The sequence below is a fragment of the Zootoca vivipara genome, chromosome 1 (assembly GCF_963506605.1).
Source record: "Zootoca vivipara chromosome 1, rZooViv1.1, whole genome shotgun sequence".
Taxonomy (NCBI): domain Eukaryota; kingdom Metazoa; phylum Chordata; class Lepidosauria; order Squamata; family Lacertidae; genus Zootoca; species Zootoca vivipara.
Genome location: NC_083276.1, coordinates 88,549,900 through 88,576,688, shown reverse-complemented (window position 1 = coordinate 88,576,688; position 26,789 = coordinate 88,549,900). Strand labels below are relative to the sequence as shown.

The 26,789-nt window shown below is 42.4% G+C and overlaps 1 protein-coding gene across 1 annotated transcript in view; it reads left to right on the top strand.

Annotated features, from left to right (window-relative positions):
• Positions 1-26,789, top strand: part of CNTNAP5 (contactin associated protein family member 5) — a 302,130-nt gene that overhangs the window by 107,994 nt on the left and 167,347 nt on the right. The window contains exons 4-5 of the mRNA XM_035128546.2: positions 12,859-13,006; positions 25,077-25,280. Coding sequence (XP_034984437.2) covers positions 12,859-13,006; positions 25,077-25,280 — 352 coding nt within the window. The remainder of the gene's footprint in view (positions 1-12,858; positions 13,007-25,076; positions 25,281-26,789) is intronic.

Genomic DNA, 26,789 nt, shown 5'->3' with positions numbered 1-26,789 from the left:
CCACAGACATCCAGTGATCTACTGGTAGATCACAATCTACCTGTTGGACGTGCCTGCTGTAAATCAAGCAGAGAGAAAGCTGCTTACAAGGCTCCTGTACATGCAGAGTTCCAGCATCACAGCGTCACCCAGAGACACCCACAAATATGAGTTATCCCTCTCTCTATTTCTTCCTTCCTTCCCTCCCTCTTCCATCCTTAATAAAATACGGGGGGAGGCAGATAAGCCCCACATAGAAAGCCCATCAACATGGGGGGATGACTCTATCAAATATGGTATTTACCAGTAATTGGGGGGGGGAGGCACCTAGGCCTCTAGGAGTTGGCTGCTATGCCTAGGAGTAGGACAATTCAAGAAAGCAGAACGATGCATATGGTATGGTAATATATCAATAGAATCGTAGAATTGCAGTCGGAAGGGACCACAAGGGTCATCTAGTCCAACCCGCTGCAATGCAGGATTTTTTTCCTAAGGTGGGGCTTGAACCATGGTTGAAATATTATGCTGATATGCAGCAACGCCTCGGAGCCGTCGTGGCTGCGTCCATGCCTTGCCCCGCCCTCGCCCGCCCTGCCACCCCCTCTCGCCTGCCCGACCCTCCCGTCCTCTCCAGCCAAGCAGGGTAGCCGCCAACGCTACCAGCCCCAGAAGCACAAGGTGGCCGCTGCTGCCACCGCCACGATGTCATCAGGCCCACTGGCCCTTTAGCCCCGCCCACTTTGTGGCCCCTCCCCTTCCGTGCCTTGGCTCCGCCCCTGAACGACCATGGCTCCCCCCCCCTAGTTTTGATCCTGGCCACGCCCCTGCACACTCCTACTGCCTATCAGCTGATGGGCAGCTAACAGCGTGCCTTGCTACAGCAAATGAATAACCAGGAGTCCACTTTCAGCTCCTGGTTGTTCCTTTAAAGCCCTGCCCTTATTTGCTCACTCCAATATCATGTATGGCATCAGGTAAAGGGCAGGTGGATGTGGCTTCCCTGAAAATGCCTGGCCCACAGACTGGAAGTCCCCCCCCCCCCAGATTGTCTGCATCATGTTGTTCTTGTTGTAAAGATCCCTAGTGTGAATCATTCTGCATTCCTAAGGTTTGCTTTGGCTTCCCTTCAAATTGGCGGGGGTGGGGGAAGCTCAAAATAGAAATCAACATCCTGTTAAAAATCACACTTCCCCACTCTCCCTCACTTGTTAGTTTTAAGTACAGGGGAGAGAGATTGGGGGGGGGGCAGAGAGAGAGCACAAAACATATTGATTTAAATGCTAAGAGATGGCTGTGGGTGATGGAAGTTTAGGGGTCTTGAGAAAAGCACAGCGTCAAATGGATTCTAGGTGTGAATCCTTGTTTGATGCATGGCAATTTGATAACATAACAAAATGGTCCTCTTCAGTGACAAAAGCAGCATCTATGTTATCATCAACAACTAGTTGAATAGGGAGAGGCTATTAATTGTGATTTAATTTCTCGGGTAACTACAAAAACATAGGTGCTCTGCATAAAACAGGAATAATGGAGAGGCATAGCTCCATTGCTCAGACCTACAAACCAAGGCTACCTCTTTGATTTGCCTGTGCAAAGGGGTGCAAAATAAACTGAAGTCGAATCCTGATAAGACAGGCACTGTGAGTGGGGAATTCCTGGGTCTGGGAACAGGGAATTCAGAATGTGGTTGTAGTCTCTCTCAAAAGGCAAGTTTGGTTGCTCTTGGGTCTGTCTTTGTCAATGGAAGCTCTAGTGACCTAGGTGACAAGGAGAACTTACTTCCAGCTCTGGCTAAGCTATTGTTGGCAATTTTATAACTGGATGACTGGGAGCCACTGATAGCGCAGGATGATGCAGCTATGTGAGGCTTCCTTCAGGTGAGAATCTGCAATGGCTGCTGATTAGCCAAGGTTAAGGTGTTGGTTTTTAGACCTCTAGAGAGTTTGGGATTGGGTTATCTCTGAGACTGCCTTTCCCCATATTATCTGTCCACATTATCTGTCCAGGTCAGTGTGATCTACCAGTGAATCGCTCCCCACGGTAGCATGACCTAATGAGGTTTGATTGGCTGGGGCTCAAAGGAGGGTACACATCTTTAATATGAAAAGTGGTATATGTTACAGAAAATCTGGGTGTGATGCTACTCTGCCACCCAACTCATCGGGCATGAGCCCGGTCCACTGCGGAATGAAAAGGAATGAGTCCAGCCACCATCCGGAGCAAAATAGCAAAGTTTATTACTGCGCAGCAAGTTCAAGCCAAGACTGAACAGCGGGAACAGGGTTGCAAGAACTTTTAAAACTTCCCACCTAAATCCCAGAATACATTTCCAAAGCATCATTCCTACATCATAGTTACATGGCTAAATGTCAGAAAAGGGGAGGTACATACAATATTAACATACAGTGGTACCTCGGTTTATGAACACAATTGGTTCCGGAAGTCTGTTCATAAACTGAAGCGTTCATAAACTGAAGCGAACTTTCCCATTGAAAGTAATGGAAAGTGGATTAATCCGTTCCAGACAGTCCGCAGAGTAACCGTTCATAAACTGAAGCGAACTTTTCCATTGAAAGTAATGGAAAGTGGATTAATCCATTCCAGACGGGTCCGCGAAGTACTTAAACTGAAGCGTTCATAAACTGAAACATGGGTGTAATTGGTTCCGGAAGTCTGTTCATAAACTGAAGCGTTCATAAACTGAAGCGAACTTTCCCATTAAAAGTAATGGAAAGTGAATTAATCCGTTCCAGATGGGTCCGCGGCGTTCATAAACCGAAAATTCATAAACCGAGGTGTTCATAAACCGAGGTTCCACTGTACTGGTAAACAAGATTAACATAAGGGTAATGGTTCAGGGCAAAAGTAAATGTGTGATAAGTACCGGGAGGAACTTCTTGAGTATCCACAGGAAAAGAACAATAAGGTCCTGCCTTTGCATCGTCTGTCACCTGGGTGGGTCTGATGATGGGATTAGGCTTGGACAACAATCAGCTCAGCAAAGTGCCTCTGGGCACTTCCTGAAGTCCCTTTTCAAGGGAAAAATAGCGTTGGAATGGAGGAAACTGGAGTTGATTTTATATGATTTTTAAAACTAGGTAACTTCCCTGAGTTTCATTTGGAGTGTTAGTCAGTGGAGTCCTGTGGTCTCATGCCAATAGGAGATTGTGAGAAAACTCATGTTTGAAAGCGACCTTCCTCCTTTATTTTTAGCTTTGCATCAGCGGTTGTCAAGTTGGGGGTCATGGTTAGGGTGGAATCACAGTGCAACAATGGCATAGATCAATTAGTATTGGTATTTTTTTTTTTTTAAACATAATTTTTATTGATTTTACAAATTACAAAAGATGGTACATACATATACACCTTTTCCACCTTCTTCCCACCCCCCTCCATGGGTCCTCCCCTGCCACAGAAGTATCCCACGCAGGTGAACAGTCAGAAGTGGTCCATTTTATGATTGGGTTTCTGTCCTCCTCCCCCTCCCCTGCCCCCGAAGCCCCCCCCTGCCACCAGGGAGCTCCAGTGAACCAGGGCAGTACGCAGGAGTTCATCCATCCAACCATCTATTGTCATACCAAAAAAAAAAAGAAAATACAAAAAGAGAAAAAGAGAAAAAAGAGAAGAAAAAAAAGACAAAAAGGAAAAAAGACAAAAAAAAATTCATCATAATTGTTAAATTCATAATTGTTAAACCATATTTTGTGGGCTTCCCCACCCTCCCCCCTTCCCCGGTTTTCCTCCCTTATTTATCATCTTCAACAGTTTCATAGTTCATATTTTATAACATACACCTTTATATCTTGTACCACTTTTAAACTAACTATTATCATTTTCGCCTATTGTCCAATCACTGAGAAATCAAACTCCCATTTTTTCTTCCCGTGCCTAATTTTTACCCCTCTATAGGCCTCCATATTTTCACCTTTTTCCAGAATCAATTCACTTTTTAAACCTATAATTATTCCCAAACTAACCTTACACCCCCCCCCCCCGAGTACTGGCTCCACCCCACCAATCCAGCAAGTTCCATAGTCAGCAGTCCAGTTATAGTCCTATTAACCCATCCTTACAATCACAACTTCACTTTCCCTTCACCCCACCCCCTGTTTACAGTCTTTTGCCATCCAGGCCTCCATATCAGACCCCTGAGCTTCTTCTCTTCTCTGCTTAATTTTTCCTTCTTCCCTGTGGTCATTCTGGAGTTCCAGTAAGTCCAATCGTGCCCCCCTCGATCAATTAGTATTGGTAATCTTTAGTGTAATGAGAGATGGAGAAAAAACTGTTATTTATCTGCTTTCTTCACACCATACATAATTTTAACACTTTGGAAAAGACACATAACCTCCCTTTCTGCCTTTGTAGCTACACTTGATTTCATAAAGAGATCAAATTCTAATCTAAATCTTTTTCAGTTATCTACTGGATATTTGAATACAGTGAAGAGTACTGGAAAAATGAGCTGTCCCAGCTGGTTTCATTTGTCGATATTTCTCCTGCAAACTTTTTCTCCATTCCAACTTTCCTTGATACTCAGTGCAATTACTCTAACCTGTGTTGGACTTATATCAGCTATCCATTTGACAATGCCATGGAATCATATTTTGCTAAAGACCCAAGATCCTTGGATCTCAGAATCCAAGTTGCAGAAAACAACTTGCAGAAAACAAACATTTGTAACGCTCTCATTCTAATAACAAACTTAGAATGGTCTTCAACTAAGTTTTACCCAGAGTAGACCTATTGAAATTAATGGATCTTTTGGACCTGTCTACTCTGAATAACCAGCAGGAACTGAGTCAAAACAAGAGGGAGTTACCAAAATATTCAGGGGACCCCTGACATTTCTAGAAGTTTCTAGGACTTAGTATTCTCAGTGGTAACTAGAAGCCACATGATTGTGAGTGTTGGTGGTGGTGGTGGGGACATAAAATGAAAGAAAAAGAGTGAATTGGCTTGCTTCAGCCTCAGGAGTCATCAACCTTTTGGGGCCAGTGGGTACATTCGGAATATTGGGAAAGTTATGTGGGCACCAGTCATAAAATGGCCGTCATGGGTATGGGGCATAACACAAAATGGCTACTGTGGGGACAACAGAATAGTGTACATACGTTACCCATAGCTGCCAAGTTTTCCCTTTTCTCGCGAGGAAGCCTATTCAGCATAAGGGAAAATCCCTTTAAAAAGGGGATAACTTGGCAGCTATGACGTTACCTCATCAGTAACCCTATCTGTGTGCTGAAAAGAACCTATATCACCCCACCACCACCACCACACTCACTCACAGAGGTATGGTTTTTGCATCTCTTCTCTCTTCCCAACTGAAGGGGGAGAGTTTCTAATCCTGGCATCCAGTGTAAAGAGGAACTGAGCACAAGGTTTTTTTGGGGGGGGGGTATACTGCAGCATTTTGTTGGTGGTCCTACTTGTCGATATCTAAAACCTATTTGCAATGATTTATAACTATTAAAACAAGTTATAAGTATTGTATGGAGAGAAAGCATGTAAGTGACTGTGTATTCTGTAAACTCGGCTCCAGCTGAGAGTCTCTCTTGGTTTACACAGTAAAATACAACCATCTTAAAGTGGTAATATCCACACAGTCATATTTCAAGGGAGCTTTTGCTGAGATTATTACCTGCAGAAATGCTGAAGACAGCTTTTCTAACGCCTCCTGAAAGTGTTGTGTTCTACCTGCTTCTCTTTTTTTCCGTTAGCCAAATGTCATTTGTTGATCCCACTTCACATGTCTCCCACTCTCATTTACGCTTAGGAGCATAATGAGAAATGGATATTTTTCATTTTTTTAAAAAAAATTGTCTGGAAACTTCTACACAGCTTCCTGTTGTTAAAAATTCAGCTTTTGAGGGGCATCAATAGGCACCTTGCAAGGTTTTGTGTTGATGCCTGGCGGTTACGTAATTAAAACTGTGCAGATGGAAGGAAGCAAGAAAGCTTAAAATAATTCAAGAGGAAAAGAATCTGGAGAAGATATTGTGCCCACATGCTATCTTAAATAGGAGTACTTCAGTCTTTAATGTCATACAATGTACTTAACACAGGATTTTATTGCTTATGGTATTTGTTATAACACAAACAACTTCTAACTCAGGCTCATCCATGTGGCAGTTCCCTCCCACGTAACAGGAAGTCCTCCTGAGTCCCTGAAGGGCTGCAAAAGCACTGCCTGGGACTTAGACCTTATTGAGTGGACTCTGTTGCCTCAACACCCAGGGAGGAGGGATGTTTCTGGAAGGGAAGAGCAATATATTTTAAACTCCTGCAAGAAGGTTGACGTAAAGTTGCTGGAAGGAACCGTTGGACTATTCATTCTGTACCAAGGTGCTCTTGAGTGGGACCACTGGTTCACTGTTGTGGGGCATCGTCTCTGAATCCAGGAAGGCTGCCTTAATGCACAGAGAGAGGCATCTTTGTCATTGTTGGGGGTGAGGAAGAGTGTGCTGTAACACTGCCTTAATCCCTAATAAAAGCTGGGAATTGAACATCCCAGTGGTTGTGGCCACTTGTGCAAAGGAAGAGGAAGGTGGTGGGAATGAACAGAGGGGTCTTTGGATGTACCCCCGTCCATGGACGTCCAAAACACACCTTCTTATTGTCCCCCCCCCCCATTGAACATATATAAGGTGAAAATGAGATTTATTCTGGGGTCAAAATATTTCATAAGCACTTCATTATAATTCACTTTTCTTAAAGAGAATTTGGAATGCCAAGGATTTTAGCTCATTAAGTAGAGATGGATTCTCCTGGGGGAAATATCAGTTTGACCCTTCTACCCCATATTCACTGCTATGGTGTTACTTTACAGGTCTGACTAGAGGTGCTATCATACTGTTACCTGTGAAAATGCAGTAAGATAATGAAATCATTTTTTTCTCTCTCATTTGAATTCACTATAGTGTGGAATAAGAGAGATCTCCCTGGGGTCATCTCATTGGACAAAGCTGGCCAATTAATTTAAAAGGAATAAGAAATACAGTGGTAGCTGGTTAACCTCTTACTGATGAGACTAATATGCAAAGGCTTTAAGCATTGCTCTCCAATGCTAGACACTAAACATATTCACTGCATTCTTAAGAATACAATTGGCTTGCACAAAGTTCATGTATAGACAGAGACCTACCTTGTCTTGTTTACACAATGTAACAATAAGTTGGGGGCACTCAAATAGTTCTCTTAGCTCCAAAAAATGTGTTAAGGGGTTCCTGATAGTGCTCCACCACCAGCCCCACTAACATACTAGCTATGCTACTGATGTCATGTTTTTGGCAACTGTGTAAGGCACCCTTTGTGAATACCTATGAATGAACTTAAGAGTTCTTCTGGAAGATCCTGGGCTAACCAGTCTCCAAAGAATTTGCTGTGTCTCTTCACATGGCCACTGAACCTATGGCTTGATTGAATGATCGCCCTAAATATTGTGTGTGCTCTGACCATTCTTAAGGCACTGATGGCACAAATGTTGCTGGTAAAGGTGAATGGGATGTTTAATGTATTACAATAGGCCAGACCTAGATTGAGAATAGCCTGAGTCCAGTCCTTTAATATAGGAAGCTGTTTTAAACCAAGTCAGGCCATTGGTCAATCTATTTAGCTCAGTAGTGTTGACAGTGGCTTTCTGGGGTCTCAGACAGCAGACCCTACCCACTCTACCTGAAGATGTCAGGGATTGAACCTGAGACTCTCTGTACTCAAATCAGATGCTCAACTACTAAGCAAAGGTTGAATGTCTGTCTCCAACTAAGCACCTGCCCTGCTAGTTTGTAAACTCAAAGTAAGAGATGAAGCCAGCTGAGAAGCCTAGCTGTATGGACCACCAAGTCAAGGTGGAATATTCTGCTTGATCTGAGTTGCGCTCTGAGATCACACAAAGTGCTCTCAGCCATGATTGCCTGAAACCATGTTCCATTGATTTCAATACAGTTCACTTCCAGCAAAGTACATTCTGGAATTTCAGTCTAAATCTGTGGTCATGCCATTGATGCCTGGGTATCATGACAAATAAAAAATAATAATTCTTTCATATGAGTATTACAAACTTTGGTGGTGCTAAAGAGAATTTGCTTTGCAGCAAACACTTCTATTGTTAGTATTTCGCTTGGGATTTGAAGCAGAGAACTTGTGTTATTTAGCAGCTCATAATGGGTGTTTCTGCTTGAGTGAATAATGTAATCAAAACACATTGAGATGGAGGGTAGTATCTTAGTGTAACCTTGTCAACTGGGGAAAATACTCCATTTTCTCTGCTTATGTTTTTTAAAATGGCCAGACCTATATGTATGGCTCCAAATAAACAACCTAATTAACTAATTTAACAGCTACATATATTTGGCAAGCTTTCCAAACAAAAAAGTGTTGTTGTTTTTTTTAAAAAGAAATGATATACTAAGCTTGTTATCCAATGCTATTTAGTGGTGGATTGCTGTGGTTTTAATTACATTATCTGTATTGCATGGTATTTTTGACAGAATTTGGGTAGGAGGAAAGAGACTATTTTCATTTTAGTGTAGATTAGATAATTTGGCACATTCTTTCTCACAGCCCTATAAGAATAGTTACTGGTAGGTAGCCGTGTTGGTCTGACATAGTTGAAACAAACAAACAAAAAATTCATTCCAGTAGCACGTTAGAGACCAACTAAGTTTGTCATTGGTATGAGCTTTCATGTGCATCCATCTGGTATCTGAAGAAGTGTGCATGCACATGAAAGCTCATACCTATGACAAACGTAGTTGGTCTCTAAAGTGCTACCGGAAGGATATTTTTTTTTGTTCCCTATAAGAATGTATATAAAATGTCAAGGAGCAATATTCCCAGGGACGATGTCTCCAAAGATCAAGAATTATCCCTAAAGCTGCGAGGAACATAGCTGCAGGAAGACAGCACATAGCTTTGGGCATACTTAATTTCCATACCCCCCCCCCAGTCCATACATCTCTTTCTTGTTTCACATACATTTCTGTAGAATGGCCAGAGGCCCAGGATCCTACATCTTAGAGATGGGGACCATTAACAGCATGCAGGACACATTCTCTTCCAAGTAAGATTTCAGAGCCACATGCCAATTGCTGGCAGGGACAGAGCCAAATGGAGAATGGGAAGTGAAGCCAATGAGGTATGAGGCATAGAAAAAAAGGGTGTGGCTGAAGAAGTTGTGTGGTTTGGAGAGAGTCCTAAGGGAAAGGTAGAGACGGGGCAGAGGGTGGTGGGTGTGGTTCGCCCTGGGTGTCACCTCTGAGAGGGGTGACAAAATGCTGTGCGGCAGTCAACATCTGTGTGAGACGGTGTGGTTTAGGCATGCACACAGGCTTCCCACTGCCAAAACAGTTTGCCTGCCTTGTTGCAAGGCACACAATCTCCACAAAAAAAGCCCAACCACTTTGGCTTCCCCCAAAAAGCTCAACAACTCTGCCCCCCCCCAAAAAATATATATGAAAGAAAGTCAAACTATTTTTGCAGGGGGGATCAATGTGGTGGGGGTGGGGGTTGCAAGAAGTTTTTCGCACTGGGCACCACCTGACCTTGCTACGCCACTGGGTAGAGAAGCTTGGATGATTACAATTGGTCCCTGGGCGTGAGGTTCCCCACCTCTGTTTTTAGGATTATCCTGTATGATAAAACTAAAGTTTAAAAGCAGGTGTAACTTAAGCAGGAATAGCTTGCTTTTTAAGAAGGGGAACATCTTGACCTGCTAGCATGAAAAATTTCACTCTTCTACACAAATATGAAAGTTACATGAGTTGTGTCCTTTGCCTCTGTTCATCCTACTTGTTGTCATCATGGCTGGGTGAGGCACCTTTTCAGGGTCAGATCAACTTAGGAACTCTTCAAACTGGCCCCTACCAGGGCCTGAGTGTCAGAGGGATAGGCCTATAGCAACATTAGAGGTGAAGAAAAGGCAAGGCAGCAATGTTCAGAATTAAGCAATGTGACTTGCTTGGATGATAAGAAGTCCCAAGAAATCCCAGACTTTTGTACTTAGGTAGATGACAGATCATGACTGTCAGCATTAAGGATTCCTGGTGCCCACTCATCATCAATCACTGCTCTGAATTCACTCAATGACTATAAGCACAGAGCAGCCAGGTTAGCTCATTTTGCAGAAATTGCAAGATTTGCAAGGGAAAAAAATGCATTTTTCTTTTTTAACTTTTTCTAAACCTTCTAGGCACTTAGTGTTGTTGTTTTTTAAAAAAAATAAAAGATAAGAATTTGAGCTCAGAAATTATTTATCCTTCCTACCTGCCTTTCCACACCCCATCCCACCCTGTCCAATACCTATGCTGCAGCTTAGGATAATCTTTATCAGCATCAATCCAGCCCTGCTGGGAAAGTGATTCTGAACTCAGGGTGTCACCATTCTGCCTTTAAAACCCTGAACCTGTAGCCAGCTTTGTCTTACAGTTATATAGCTGTAAGATATGAAGTAATAAACCAAATATACTACTTACACAAGGTGCAAAGAGTTTGGTAAGCCTGCTTCTTAAAGTCAATGATCCCATCATAGTCAAATGAATCGTAGAATTTTGCATATGCACTAAATCTCATTGGAATTAAGTACACTTTTCACGTGCAGCATTTCAGCCACAATTAGTGGGTGTGAAGTGGCTTGTTTGTTCAGTGGAAGGCAGTGGGCAGAGTTATGCCTCCGCACTTTCTTGCATTAGGAATGTAACAGTGCAAATTAAAAATATATAAAAAAATCTGTGATGTGGGCACCTGCACCTCCCTAGTCTTTCCTTTTCCTTCGGTTCAGCTCACCTCTGTGACTTTGGCAGGAGAAGAAGCATTAGCAGCCGCTTGAAATAACTCCCTGGGAAAGCAGTTAACCTCCAGTCTGTTGACGCACCATTCATGTTGGTGTGCCAACTCTCCTTCCTTCCATTTACAGTTCAGACCTGTCCCATTACCTGCCTAATAAAGTGAGAGGGATGATAATCGCCCTAGTCATTATGGTAGCCAGCTTGTGCATATCTGGGAAGATGCCATGACTTTGGCGTCCTGGGGCTTGTGCTATCAAGTGAGATAGACACATCAGCCAGTGCCTGATGCTGCTACTTAATTTATTATGCCTTGATGAGTGGACAGTCTTCCCCCCCCCCCAAGAGAACCTTTTCTCCCCTCATCTGTAGCTGCAGCATTCTTTCTGCTTTTTGCAGATGCTTTGCCAAAGGTTGAGGAATTGAGGAGGAGATAGTCTGTTTCCTATCAGCATCACTGCAGACACACATTAATCCCAGTTTAAAGACAAAAATGTTTTATACAGCAGCACAAACACTTTTAATGGATTCTGATATTAACAGGTTAAAGTGTAGCTAAATGAACAGCATCCTAGATTTTTACAGCTTGTGAGCACAACTATTGTGTGAGGCAAGACTATATATTACCTTGAGACTATTGCTATAGGCATAAGTCTATCTACCTGCCATCTTCAATTTTAGGTAATATGTAGCCTAGCCATATTATGCAACTTACAAATGAAGCAATCACAGAACCATATAATTGTAGAGTTGGAAGGGATCCTGAGAGTCATCTAGTCTAAGCCTCTGCAATGCAAGAATCACAACAAAAGCATCCATGACAGATCACCACCCAACCTCTGCTTAAAAACCTCTAAGGAAGAAGAGTTCATCACATTCTGAGTGATTCCATTCCACACAAAAGTTATTACTGTCAAAAAGTTCTTCCTGGTGTTTAGACAGAATCTCCTTTCTTGTAACTTGAAGCTATTGGATCAAGTGCTACCCTCCGGAGCAGGAGAAAGCAAGTTTGCTGCACCTTCCTTGTGACAGCCCTTTAGATGTTTAAAGACAGCTGTCATATCTCCTCTCAGTCTCCTCTCTTCCAGGCTACAGATACCCAGCTCCTTCAACAATTCTTCACAAGGCTTGGTTTCTAGACCCTTTGTCTGCACATGTTCTAGCTTGTCAAAATCCTTCTTAAATTGTGGTTCACAGAAATTGTGACAGTACTCCAGGTGACCAAGGCAGACTAGAGCGGTACTATTGCTTTCATTGATTGGGACACTATACTTCTGTTGATGCAGCCTAGAATAGCATTAGCTTCTTTTGCTGCTACTGTATGTCACACTATAGGCCAGAGGTCAGCAAACTTTTTCAGCAGGGGGCCGGTCCACTGTCCCTCAGACCTTATGGGGGGCCAGACTATATTTTGAAAAAAATATATGAATGAATTCCTATGCCCCACAAATAACCCAGAGATGCATTTTAAATAAAAGGACACATTCTACTCATGTAAAAACATGCTGATTCCTGGACCGTCCGTGGGGCCGAATTTAGAAGGTGATTGGGCCACATCCGGTACCCAGGCCTTAGTTTGGGGCCCCCTGCTATAGGCTCATGTTGACCTTGTGGTCTACTGGGATCCCTAGATCTTTTTCACAAGTATTAGCATTGTGGTCTACTGGGATCCCTAGATCCTTTTCACATGTATTATTAGCATGACTTTTTTTTTTTTTTAGAAACCCATGCTGGGTCTTAGTAATCAAAGCATCCTTTTTTTAGTGCTGACAGACTGACCATTTAGTTATATGTTCTAGGACCTTTCCTGATATTGACTGGTTGGTAGTTACTAGTAGGGTTTGTATTGTGGAAGACCCTCTATTAATATTCTCCCCTGGCAGCTACATCACAATATTTCTTTTTTACCCAGGAATTTTAATCTGCTGTATTTCTTAGTTTTGCTTTTAATATACTCCCTTGGTATTTTTTTTTTTAAAAAAAATAATAATATGAGGTTGGCTTGTACATTATCCTGAAATTCCCCAAAGGCGAAGGATGGTAGATAAATGTTTTAAATAAAGAAAAATTCCATAACTTAACCAATTCTATTTCTTTGCAGGTCTTCCAAGGGAATACCAATGCTGACAGTGTCATGCAGCATAAGTTTCTGCACTCCGTGAAAGCTCGGTTTGTACGCTTTGTTCCTTTGAAATGGAGTCCGAGTGGGAAAATTGGCCTGCGGGTTGAAGTTTTTGGGTGTACATACAGTAAGTATTTCCTATGATTTGGCAGAAATGCCACATTTCTACTGAACTGGTGGGTACCACATTGTAAACTTCCCAGAAAGGCACCTCTGTTGCTAGACCATTGCACTCACTGCACAGCTACAAACTGAACTTGTCACCAGATGTACAGTGTACTCAGTAAGAAACTGTAGTCTCTGCCTGTCTCTGATGAACAGTGTAATGGCACCCGCAAAACAGCTGCTTGTCTCATTTGCCCTTTTAGCAACGTGCAGAATGGCCTACAATGTTGCGGAATTATAATATATGCAAGCAATTTCTTCTGCTGCAGATGGGCGAATCAGCCTTAAATTAATTTTTAATAATGGAGAAACATGTGCCTGTGATTGCCTTTTATTATATTCTAGTCGTGACTATTTAAAAACACAGCAAAATGCCAGCGTAGCAAGTTGTTACTGAAATAGTTTTATTCTAGAAAGAAATGTTTTCTTAATAAGCAATCAACTGAAGTTTTATTTGCATAAGCTTATTGTAGAAGCTGGAGCTTTAAGATAAATGCCCATTAAAATGTCAGATGAAGAGGAAAGTTTTGAGGGTCCCAAAGACTGGGGAAAACAGAAATACCATTTAGTTAGGAGTGCCCTGAGTTGGGGAAAGGTGGATAAATATGAAAGTCAAATAATCAAAGTTTAGATTTCAAAGTTCAACTCTAACCTTGTATAATTAAAAGGTTCTAAATTGCACTGGGGATTCTTAGTATCTTAACCTGAATGCACATAAAATCCATTCTGCTGAACGTGAGAAGGTTGAAGTGGAGTTGGTACATGCAAGGATATTGTGAGCAAGGCTTGTGGAAGTGTCTGCAACCCTCTCCCTCCTTTAAGATCTCACATGTTCAACTTGAACACCTGGAGAGAGCCATTGCCAAGGGTATTCTGGCTGTTCCCTTGCTGCGAGAAGCCAAGTTACAGGGAACCAGGCAGAGGGCCTTCTCGGTAGTGGCACCTGCCCTATGGAATGCCCTCCCACCAGATGTCAAAGAGAAAAACAACTACCAGACTTTTAGGAGACATCTTGAAGGCAGCCCTGTTTAGGGAAGCTTTTAATGTTCAATAAATTAATGTATTTTAATGTTTTGTTGGAAGCCGCGCAGAGTGGCTGGGGAAACCCAGCCACATGGGCAGGGTATAAATAATAAGTTGTTGTTGTTGTTGTTGTTGTTGTTGCTAGTGATGAAATAATGTGTGTTTCCCTCTGAATAGCTCAGTACATAGAAATTGTTTTAGTTACCTTTGCTCTGTACTCAGAAGTGGCAGCTGAACAAGGGGAAGTGGTAACAACTGGGGGTGGGTGGGGAGTCAGTCACCACCAGCTCTTAAAAATTGAGCCTGGGAGAAAAAACAGCTTCCTGAAGACAATGAAAAATAAGTTATGAAAATGCCTTGAAAATGCCCTAGTAGTCTTGAGTTCTTGTCTCCCCCAGGGTCCATTGATGACAGGCTCTTTGGGAAGGGAAAGACTGCACTGTATCAAGTGTGTATGTGTGGGGTGTAGGGAAGCCAACTTGGACGGTTTTAAGAGAGGATTAGACAAATTCACAGAGGCTAAGGCCATCATTGCCTACTAGCCATGATGGCCATGCCCTGCCTCCATGGTTAGAAGCAGTAATGTTTCTGAAAACTAGTTTGTTGAAAGCCCCAGGAGGGGAGAGGGCTCTCATGCTTAGACCCTCCTTGCAGGTTTCCTACAGGCTTCTGGTTGGCCACTGTGAGAACAGGATGCTGGACTAGATGATGATGACGATGAAGAAGATTAAAATTTGTATACTGCCCTATACCCCCAGGTCTCAGGGCAGTTCACATTGGCCTGGTCCAGCTCTTTTTATGATCTTTTTATGTCCTGCTTTTTTTGTGAAGAGACTGTGTTGAGCAATAATCTGCTTCAATATACTCCTATTGCCTGTTCCCTTTCCTCTTTGCCGTCTTCAAAGGCAGGAGTTTTACAAAAGGTCAGTCAGGCTACGCTAAAGGGATAGGTATTTTTATTTTTTTTAACTTAGGGGACTAATGATTCTTGATCTCCACATATTCTTTATGGTTGCTTTCAGGGCTAAAATAAGAGGCAAGTCTTGTATCTCACAGCCTAATGTTGACAAGGAAGAGGAAATAGAAGGGGAAACAAGGGCAGAAGGAATGTGGATGACCAAATAGTATTGCTGCAGAGTGCAAATATTTGGTAACATTAGCAGGAGGTGAAAGGTTCGAGGAAAGCTTTGCAAACAAAAATAAATAAAAATAAAACAATAGCAGAAGTAAGTCCTTTGGCCGGAGGCAAGCTGAAGTTCATATGGAATCTTTGTGTATCCCAGTGTTTCCCGGTAGAACAGGACTAGTGACATATCTAGTGCATCTAAGTGCCTCTCTCTTTCTCTTTTAAGATGACACGTAGTTTTCCCACCCAAAAAAGTGCCTGATGTTGTCAGAGACTAACAGGATTCTGAAGTGCATGGTGGGGGCAGGGGACCAGGAGAGTGACCCGAGAGAGGGAACCAACAATTTATGGGGTTTAATGCTGCTTGCAAGGCAGGATCCAGGACAGGGTTGGGGAGAAAGTGTCAGGTCAGTTTGAGATAGAGGAAGATGCTCTAGATGTGGCAGAAGAAGAAGAGGCTTTTCAGCCTGCAGATGGGTCAGGAGGCTCCCCACATCCTCCTCCCTACTGTCCCCTAGAACTAGGAGGAACTTGAAGCAGGAATAGCAGCAGTACTTCCAAGCAGGAGAAGTCAGGGGAGGGTATATAAAACAGCAGAGGGCAATTGTCTCCTGTTACTGCAACTGCTCCTCAGGGTCTAGACAGGTGTCATACAGGGCCGGCTCTAGGGGTAGGCTGGGTGGCGCAGGGCGCCTGGTCGGCAGGAGGGTGCTGCATGGAAACCATGCTGTGCGCTGCGCCCGCCCACCAGTCATGGGAAGAAACAGGGTGGGGGCGCCGCAGCGATCCGTGCACCACGGCGCCAGGGCGCTCGACCCGCTTAAGATGGCCCTGGTGTCATACATAATGTCAGGTTTGGGGCAAGTATAGACATGACTGTCAGGGAACAATCAGAGTCTTAGCACACTCCTGATTCCTTCCTGGCAAGCAGGACTTGCTGTCAACACCAGTCAGCTGATTGACACCAACAACAAGTCTCTGGAATCATCTCTGCAAATGAGTTCCTGATGGTGAACTGCATAGTGCAGCCACTCACTACCTAAAGTGGGCTTGATCTCAGCACCCATCAGCTGATCAGTGCTAAGAGAAAGCAGACTGGGATTGGTGCTTACAAGCCAACAATACAAAACTTGTTCCCCTCAAGCAGCATCTACATAGGGGGGGTGTGTGGAAATACTTCGGGCACCATTGTGCTTTCAGGTGGCTGACAGCTTTGTTCACCTATCAAAATAGGCCACAGGGTGGTGGTGGATAGGGGTAGTTGGAAGATATTCCTCACCCCTGCTCTATAACATGGCCAAAACCTTTTCTATATCTAGATGGCAATTGTGACAAAACTGGACATAACCCTAGTACGGACTGCAGGAACCGTGTGGTCTCTCCCACTAGAGATATTTCAGAGTCTGCTGGCTTTTTCCTTTCTTTAAATCTCAAGTGCATTAACAGAAAATGAAAAGTGATGAGCTGGACAAGGGAATAAAAGGGAACCTGATTGTGAATTAATTAGAAGAACAGTTGGGTGACTGCCAAGCAGTTACCGTTTGTTTAGGAGCAAAGCCAGGAGAACAGGCTTTGAGTTAAGTGTCTCATTAGAACACCAAGGGTAAAATCAAAGCATGTGTTTCATTAGATGCACCCTCTCCCCATCATGTCATGTCATGTTGCTTTAAAAGCCCTATATACTTATGCAGTAGACAACCAATCTGAAATGTATTGAAATGTATTGATCAAGGTGAACAGTGATCAAAACCACAAGTATTGCTCTGACATTTCTGCATGGATGTGTCATCAGAATTTCAAGATCAATATGACCAACACCAAATTTATAATCTTTCCTTCCAAGCTTTCATTTTCTTATTCACTCTCTTCAACCATTGGCAACATCACCACCCACTTCATTAATCAGGCACGAAGCCTTGCTTGTATCCTTTCTCTCTTTTGCTTCCGTATTATGACCATTACCGAATCACATTACTTCTATTACAAAAATGTAGCTCTCTGTTCTCTCAGCAAAAACTACCACCAATGTCCTATTAGCCTTCTGCCATTTTTCCTTCCTAGTCTCCCATTATCTCACCTTGATCTGCTCACTTACCTCTTTTCAACAGTTCCGTGCAAAACTTGTGGACCTCTCCCATTGTTCTGACCACATGACATCTTTCTTAAAAATGTACGTAGGCTCCCTCTGTCAAACTCTCTGTGGTCTTGCCCCCCTTTACTCTCTGCACTTAAACCACATCCCCAACATTATTTGCCCATTACTTTCATCCATCCAACTCTATCAGTTCCCCTAGGGTCTCATGAAACAAACTCTGCCCTTATGCGTGAAATTGTTTCTCACAAGCCCTCTGTACAATTGTTCCCCTTATTTCCTTCAAATGCTTCTTCAACACTTACTTTTTTCAGTGGAGCTTTTGGTTAATTGGTTCAAACACCAATCTTCCAGTAAGGGTAAATACATACAGTTGATAGATTTATGTGTTCTTCTCCCCCCCCCCCACTGCGGGAGGCAGTGGATGACAGGAGTACCTGGCATGCTCTGGTCCATGGGGTCACAAAGAGTTGGGCATGACTAAATGACTAAACAACAACAAATAATGCAGTAGTAGTAGTAGTAGTAGAAGTAGAAGTAGTAGTAGTAGTAGTAGTAGTAGTAATGGACTATATTTATTGCTCCATACAATCTTGAATTTCCTGAACAGGGCTATAGATTTTCCAGGATAACATATCATTTTGTTTTCTGTGTTAAAGTAAAAAGGAAAGTGGGGGGAAAATCCTGGTCGACAAGACTATATACAGAACAAATGCAGAAACCATTTACTCCCTAATCCCAAACAGCAATCTGATCATGATGACAAGACAAACAACCAGAGTTATATCAGAGGACAAGTGGAGACAAATGGCAAGCTGATTGTTTGGGATGCCTGGAGGGAAAACAGGTTATCATTACATTTCAGAAAGGTCTTGTTAGCTTTATCACTGGCAAATTCTGCTGACCAGTGGTAGCATTTTTTTTTTAAAATGGGAAGAGATTGATGGCCACACTTCAAATGCTGATTGTATTCTACAACTTACAAAAATAGTCTAAAAGCATCAGCACAATCCAGCATAAATTCTGCTAACTGGCTAGGAAGAAGTGTATGTAAGGGGGAGAGAGAGAGAGAAGGGGAGGGGAAGAACATTACAATTCAATGACTGCAGGAAACTCTGCTTTCAGAAGTTAGGAAGTCTGACTTCACCTATTATGCTTTTAGAGAAAATGATTGTGCAAACCTCCCTCATCCTACCTCTTCTTTTCCTGCACTGATTGTGTCTTTCATGCCATAAGATAAAATTAATGTACTGGAGAGAAATGTTCATGAACTGAAAGCACTGATAGCTGAAGTCTTCATAGCAGAGTAAGAGAAAATGGATAAAGTAACTATCAGGATCAGCCTGGCTGAACAAGAAACCTATGGAAATACCTTTAGGGATGCCAGAAATCTGAGTATCCTCTGTGACATTGCAGGGATCCTGGAGCACGACCTGTTGTTCATAAGGTACAGCTACTTTGTGGGGAGGGATTGACAAAATATCACAGACCATCATTAGTATCAAACTCATTCCTAAATTGCAGTGGAACTCCTGAGACCTGTGAGCATCCCATCATGTTGGCTGCTAATGCTAGGTCTGAAAAGCCTGATGGTAACTCCCCACTCTCCACTCCCAAATCCCCAGCGAGGTCTGAGCATCCTCAATGGCCACAAAATGTTGAGCTCGAGTTGGAAAATAAAAATTAGGGAAGGGGACGAGAATGTGCTTATAATATCTGTGAGGAAGGCACAGTTGGCTGGCTGTCAACATGAACAGGAACACTCCTGCTAGGAGGTGTGTATATTCTGACACACAAACATATATCTTGCAGGTCACACTTGTTGCTACTTCTGTATACTTTGCCTAAGTGTTCCAGTGGTCCTCCCCCCTCTGCCACAATAAATTTCTGATTTCGACTCCCTTAATGGGAGTTGATGCCAATTTTTCTTCTCAGAAAGTCATCTTTTTGAGCTTGGCTTCATCTGCAAACTGCATGAAGTGTATGGGTTTTGACATGTAAGAAGTTCTTATTATGTTTAAGTAGAAGCCAGTGATTTGTTGTCATGCAAACTGTCACTGATGACTTCTGAATGTCATGAGTGCTAGCTTTGTAGGTGTCATCTGTTAGTTTTGCTTAGGGTTCTTCATTCCCCCACAGATTTCATGTCAACAGTGGAGCAGAAGTCTGACATAATGTACTCCCCCACCACATGACAATGCTGCTCTACTGAATCCATGTATACAGAAGGATGAGAACATACACAATATGCCGTTGCCAGGTAACAACAACCCATTAAAACTTGTAGTAGAGTTAACTCCACTCCAACTTTGGTTCATAGGAAGCTCTTCTCTGCCTTGTCATTGGGCAGACATCACATTTCTGCATTCAATTCCCACTACCCTTAGTAAAGGTAAAGGTAAAGGTACCCCTGCATTAGGTCCAGTTGCGGACGACTCTGGGGTTGCGGTGCTTCCGGGTCTTGTGGCCAGCATGACTAAGCCGCTTCTGGTGAACTAGAGCAGCACACAGAAACGCCTTCCCGCCAGAGTGGTATCTATTTATCTACTTGCACTTTGACGTGCTTTGGAACTGCTAGGTTGGCAGGAGCAGGGATCGAGCAATGGGAGCTCACCCTGTCGCAGGGATTCAAACCGCCGACCTTCTGATCAGCAAGCCTTAGGCTTTCTCTCATGGCTCATCCAGACTGCCTTTTGTGCCATGTTTATAGGCACAGGTCCAGGATTTAAAGCTGAGTGTCTGAATGTTTTTTTGTTTTTGTTTTGTCCTGGCACTTTCCCTGGGAAACCCCATATTTTACCACTGAATCAGAGCAAAGAGCAATTGGATTATCTGTGGATTGTCATTTGCTCTAATTCAGCAGTAAAAAATTGGTTTTCCCAGAGAAAGTACTGTGACAAACAACAATAATAACAACAACAACAACACCTGGAGCCCCACCGTTCAACCCGGACACTGAGGTCCAGCTCCAATGGCCTTCTGGCGGTTCCCTCACTGCGAGAAGTGAAGCTACAGGGAACCAGGTAGAGGACCTTGTCGGTAGTGGCGGCCACCCTGTAGAATCCTCTCCCATCAGATGTCAAGAAAATAAGTAACTATCTGACTTTTAGAAGACATCTGAAGGCAGCCCTGTTTAGGGAAGTTTCTAATGTTCAAAGTTTTATCATATTTTTAATAATCTGTTGGGAGCCGCACAGGATGGTTGGGGAGGCCCATCCAGATGGGCAGGGTACAAATGTTAAATGATAACAACAACAACAACAACAACAACAACAACAACAACAACAACAATTTTATTATTATTTTAAAGAGTGTTAAAGTGTGGGCATGTGCCCGGAAAGTGCAGCACAACAGGAAGTCTGGATGAGTCCTCAGTTTCTCACTTTTCCATTCTTAAGTTCAATTGTCCACATTTCAACACCAGTAGATTTTATTTTTAGGTTGTCATGAAAATTTACCAGCATTTTAGCATGAAATTCTACCTAATACACATATTTTTGCAAAGCAATTTCCCCTAATATAATGCACCTTTGTGTGTTATTTTCACTAATATATGCATTCATATGCATGCTTTACCCTAGTTATATGCACACATTATGGTTGAGTGTGTTGCAAAATTTGCAGAAGTACAAATTTCAATGGGTGGTTGTGTTTTGGTACACATGGTGCAGTTTAGGTAAGCTCACCTTTAAATGTGAATTGAATTGAATTTCTCCTGCAGTAAGTCAGATTGGTGGCATTCACCTTATTTTGAATCAGAATCGGCTCACTAAAACCCTTTCTCTGCTTTAAATGAAAAATGGCAATTCTCACTGGTATGATGCAGAAAAACCACAACTTATTCCTTGTCAGTATCAGGGGGATTATTTTCCATTTCCCCTCTCACTTGGAAATAACCAGTCACCAAGTGATAGATTTTATTTTATCTTTTTGCTGGAGTGAGGGGATGGGTAAGCAGAGTGTAACGGAAAACAAATAGGGAATAAGCACCAGAAGATTGAATGTGATGCAAAAAGCACAAAGATTGCACTGGTTAATATCATAATTGCATCTTAAAAGAGCAAGAAGGCAATCTGAAAAAAAGATGTGAATGTGGATGTATTGTTTCAAAGTAATACAGATTTAGGTTGCGAGCACCTTTAAAGCACATTCACAGCCCTCATTCTCTCAAGGAATCTGGGACACCGTGGTTTAAGCATTGCTGGGAACTGTAACTACTGACCCAGAATTCATTGAGGGAAATAATATGCTTCAAGTGTGTTTTAAAGGTACAGTATTTACACAGTCATAGGCTGGGTAAGACCTGCCATGCAGGAGGAGGATGCACCCTGATTCAGGTGCCACCATAAGTGGGGAATAAATAAAGGCCAGAATTTGTATCTGAATGGTGCAGCAAGGTTTTTTAAAGAGTGCCCCTATCAGTTGGGCAAGGGATGATCACCGTTTGGTCTCTGCTTCAGGCAGCAGAATATACTGTTTTGACACTGAACTTGAATGCACAAATATTTTCAAAGACTACTGAATCCCTAACTATTTGTAGGCTTGACCATGTAGTATTGAAATGATTTCATTCTAGATGGCTGCTGTGCCTCAGTTCTACCAAATCAGTTAATAGGATCAAGGTTTTGGATCTTTATGCATTCTGAGAATTCAGATGTCGAATATAGCTGCTAAATGGAGAAGGCTGGGGCATCGAGTGACTTGATGTGGCTGCAGCTATCATTGCAAATAAATGCTTTTGTGCAGACGTTCACACAGTTTTGCACATTTTAACATGCCACTGCAAACATCAGAAGATAAGGTTGGTGGAGACCATGGCCTGTCCAATTTGTGCAGTGAGGCACTGTGCATAAACAATTCACCCATGTGAGGATAATGACTTTTAGCTTTGTAGAGTATTCAAATACCTTTGCCAAACATGAGCTCTTGATCTATACATGAGAAAGGCAGGAGACGTCCACATACTGCAGATTGAGACTGGGAGCGAGAGGTAGCATGTTGCCTAAGGCTATGTATTAAGTTGGTGGACAGGCAAGATTTTAATTTAGAGATTCCTTACTACAGCGGAACCTTGGTTCTCGAACTTAATCTATTCTGGGAGCCCATTCAACTCTCGAAACCATTTGAAAACCAAGGTGCGGCTTCCGATTGGCTACAGGAGCTTCCTACACTCAATCGGAAGCCGTGTCGGACATTGGGCTTCCGAAAAACATTTGAAAACCGGAACACTTACTTCTGGGTTTTTGGCATTTGAGAGCCAAAACATTTGAGTATCAAGGCGTTCAAGAGCCAAGGTACGACTGTAATGAACATACAAGAGCCCTGCTGGATCAGACCAAAAACTCATCTAGTTCAGCATCCTTTTTCTCTCTCTTATACTTCCTACAATATTGTATGACATCATAGTCATTGATATCATTGTCTTCCATCACCTTGTCCAATCCCCTTTTAAAGCCATCCAAGTCAGTGGTCATCAGTAAGGGCTTTTTCCAATTATATTTTATTGGTCATCCCTACGCTTTGTGGTAGCAGATTCTGTAGGTTAACTATGCAGTATGTGAAGTAGTATTTCCTTTTGTCTGACTGGAATCTTTCAACATGATTCACACTCTAATTAGGCTATGCTAGGAGATGTCCCAGCACCCCTAACATCTCACTTTGTGTAAAGGAAATGTTCTCAAATGTTAACGTAATGGTATATGGCTCAGATTAAGATACATTATATATCTTAATCCTGTTTAGGGAAGCTTTTAATGTGTGATGGATTTCTGTATTTTAATGTTTGATGGATTTCTGTATTTTAGAATTTCTGTTTTGTTGGAAGCCGCCCAGAGTGGCTGGGGGAACCTGGCCAGATGGGCGGGGTATAAATAATAAATTATTATTATTATTATTATTATTATTATTATTATTATTATTATTATTATTATTATATATGTGGCTTAGGTAATGACCTTTTTTGGAAAGGGATACCTAGAACAATAATAGAATCATTGAGTTGGAATGACCCTGGTGTCATGTAGTCCAACCCCCTGCAATGCAGGAATCTCAGCTAAAGCATCCATGACAGATGGCCATCCAACCTCTGCTTAAAAACCTCCAAGGAAGGGAAATCGGCCCACTGTCGATCAGCTCTTACTGTCAGAAAGTTATTCCTAATGTTTAGTTGGAAACTCCTTTCTTGTAACTTGAAGCCATTGGCTTCAACTTGAAGAGACATGTGTACATCATACAATAGTTCTATGGATTACTGACCCAAGGAAAACATGCCTGGTGCCATCATCTTTGCAATTAGGCTAAAATACATTTTTACTTATTCAGGCATTTACGTTAGCCTACACTGTGGTGATCGTCTCATTATGGGGTGCAGTAGAACTTGTCATTATTTTTGCTGTTGGGAAAATATTTTTGGAATTTTGTTATTGTACATGGCTTCACATTGCAATTTTTTTTGTATATTTTATCTGTATTTTATTCTGTTGAGTTGCTTTTGAGACCTGTTTCGTATGAACCATGCTTTAGCTTTTTTGTGTACTTTAGCTGAAATCCCTGTATTGCAGAGACTGCATGACCCTTGGGGTCCTTTCTAACTATACAATTCTATGTTTCCGCGATAAGTGACAAACAAATGCTAGTAGTAGTTGTTTTGGAAATTGGTGTGAACAATATTAAGAAAATTGTGAAATTAAGTGTTAAATGTTGGCCTAGCCAGAGCACCCCCGTGCCCCTTTGTGCTGTGCTTGGGATGTGTGTGGATTGTGTAGGGATGTCCACCTGCTCAGCTCTTATTCGTGAAGCTGGTCTCTCCCTTGCCACTGCTAATGTCACTCCCTTGGTGCAGCACTCTCTTTTAGCAAGTTATTGGAGGTGGCGGAGGACTGGGCTGGGCTGAGCCAGGGTCCATGGGATCCTGAGATGGTCTCCCTGCCATCACAAGATGGCATTGGGCCTGATACGGGTCTAATCACTTTCCCTCCACCTTCCTCCCCAGAGATCATGTGCTGCAGTGATGCAGATGTGGTGGGGACAGGAAGTTTTGAAATCTGCCCCTAATTGAGATCAGCACATACTGCAGCCATTGGAATGCTTGTGGGGCCAGGCATATAACACCAATACTGTCACCAATACTGTAACAGATGAATTAGCTGCCTGTTCAATTTTAAGTGCTGGTGTTGACCTCCTAAATAGTTTGGGAACAGGGTATTTGACAAACCACCTACACCCATAGAAACCATAAGTCAAAATGCATTAGAGAGACAGGTGCTTTTGTTGTTGTTGTTGTTTAGTCGTTTAGTCGTGTCCGACTCTTCGTGACCCCATGGACCATAGCATGCCAGGCACTCCTGTCTTGCACTGCCTCCCGCAGTTTGGTCAAACTCATGTTCGTAGCTTCGAGAACACTGTCCAACCATCTCGTCCTCTGTTGTCCCCTTCTCCTGGTGCCCTCAATCTTTCCCAACATCAGGGTCTTTTCCAAGGATTCTTCTCTTCTCATGAGGTGGCCAAAGTATTGGAGCCTCAGCTAGAGAGACTTTTCAGAAGTGGCCTCAGCTTTGGAACTCTCTCCCAACATAAGTGCACATGGCCTAATTCTTTTAAATCACTTTGTTTCAAATTACATTTTGCTACATATGCTGTGAGTCTTTTTTTCATTTCATTTGTATTTCAAACATTGATTTAAAGTTTTTAATTATCTTTTGTAAGCTGCCAATGGAGGGCTTTGCTCTGGACACCTGTGCATAAATATTGCTCCTTCCTGCTTAATGTGTATTTGCCTTCTTTCCCCTGTAGAATCGGATATTGCCGACTTTGATGGGAGGAGCTCCCTCCTTTACAGGTTCAACCAAAAACTGATGAGCACCTTCAAAGATGTTGTTTCCCTGAAGTTCAAGAGCATGCAGGGAGATGGGGTCCTATTTCATGGAGAAGGGCAGCGTGGAGATTATATTACACTGGAGCTGCAGAAAGGGAAGCTTTCTTTGCACATCAACCTTGGTATGTTCAAACATTTCGGCATGTTATCATCATCTTCTTCACCATCCTTTCCTTAATTCTGCCATTTCTAATGACAGGTTGGTCAAAAAGAGTTGGGATAAGGAGAGTAATCTATTGACATCCATATAATGGTGGTTTTTTTTTTTAAGTAATTTGTTAAAACATGGTTCTGAGCTTTGAAGGAGTGTGCCCTAAGCACTCTTGCTCTACAGATGACATATCTATATGTGAGCACTGTAGCAGGTAACATGCTAGCTCACCCAGCCCCCTGAGCTTCATGCGTTAATCTGAACTTCAGCACAGAGCCGGTTCTTTACAAGCTATACATTTATTGGCTCCCTGCATGTTCTGCACTCTGCCGATGCTATAAGATAATACTACAGTTGCCATAAATGGAGCTTTTGGGTGTGCTGTGTTAGCCTACTGCATTTTGACATCTGTTTATGCCCATGAATATAACATGCATGTTAACCACCTAGAACTAACATTTGCAATTTACCTGCAATGTTTTGGCCATCAGTTATTTCTGATATCTTCAAGAAGTTCTCATCAATCTATGTGCTCTGTTCGAATCAAATTCCTTGGCTGAAGTTCTTTGCCTGATTGTGTAGTTGGTGTCCCATGGAAATCAGTAAGATGAGCAGTATGTTAATGTAATACTCTGAAATAAGAATGCCTATTCACTTAGGGATGGGGGCGGGATTTGAGGGTGGTATGCTATGAAATCTGGAACTAAGCTGCCGGGTCCATATTTCCTGAAGCAATGTGTGGGTTGGCATGCTCCAGAATCTTCAGAATATGAATGATGTGATCTGCTCTTTATTATTTCCGTTAACTTTACCATTTCCCAGCTGCTAGGCACAACCAAAAAGCACAGTGACTTTAGTGCAGTTCAGTGGTCGAAGAAGCGACCACATGTCATTCTAATTGATAAGTACCCTGTTTCTCATATTTTAAGACATACCCATAAAATAAGCCATAGCAGGATTTTTAAGCATTCAAGGAATATAGGCCATACCCCGAAAATAAGACATAGTGATAGGCGCAGCAGCAATGCCGGCCGCGGCAGGAGGAGGAGGAAAAAAATAAGACATCCCTTGAAAATAAGCCATAGTGTGTTTTTTTGAGGAAAAAATAAATATAAGACGTGTCTTATAATATGAGAAACACGGTATGGAAGTATTGCACTGGCTGCCAGAAGTGACCTGACCCAACTCAGTATCTTAGTCCTTGTGTGTAAAGCCCTAAACAGCTCTAGACACACCAACCTAAGAAACTACATTGCTTATTGCTTAGATTGTATCATTTCAAATCTCCTTAGCTGCTGTTATACATTGCCTGCTTCAGCGTGTGTTCATTTCAGAAAATCAGTAAAAATTGGCTTGTTAGCCTGCCAGCTTGTTAGGAAATATGATTTCTTTAAGGCTTTGATCATTTGATTCATTTTGAAATTGTTCTGCAAACAGCAGAAGCACAGTGAAACGAGTGTTTTAGAGAGGCAAAAATGAT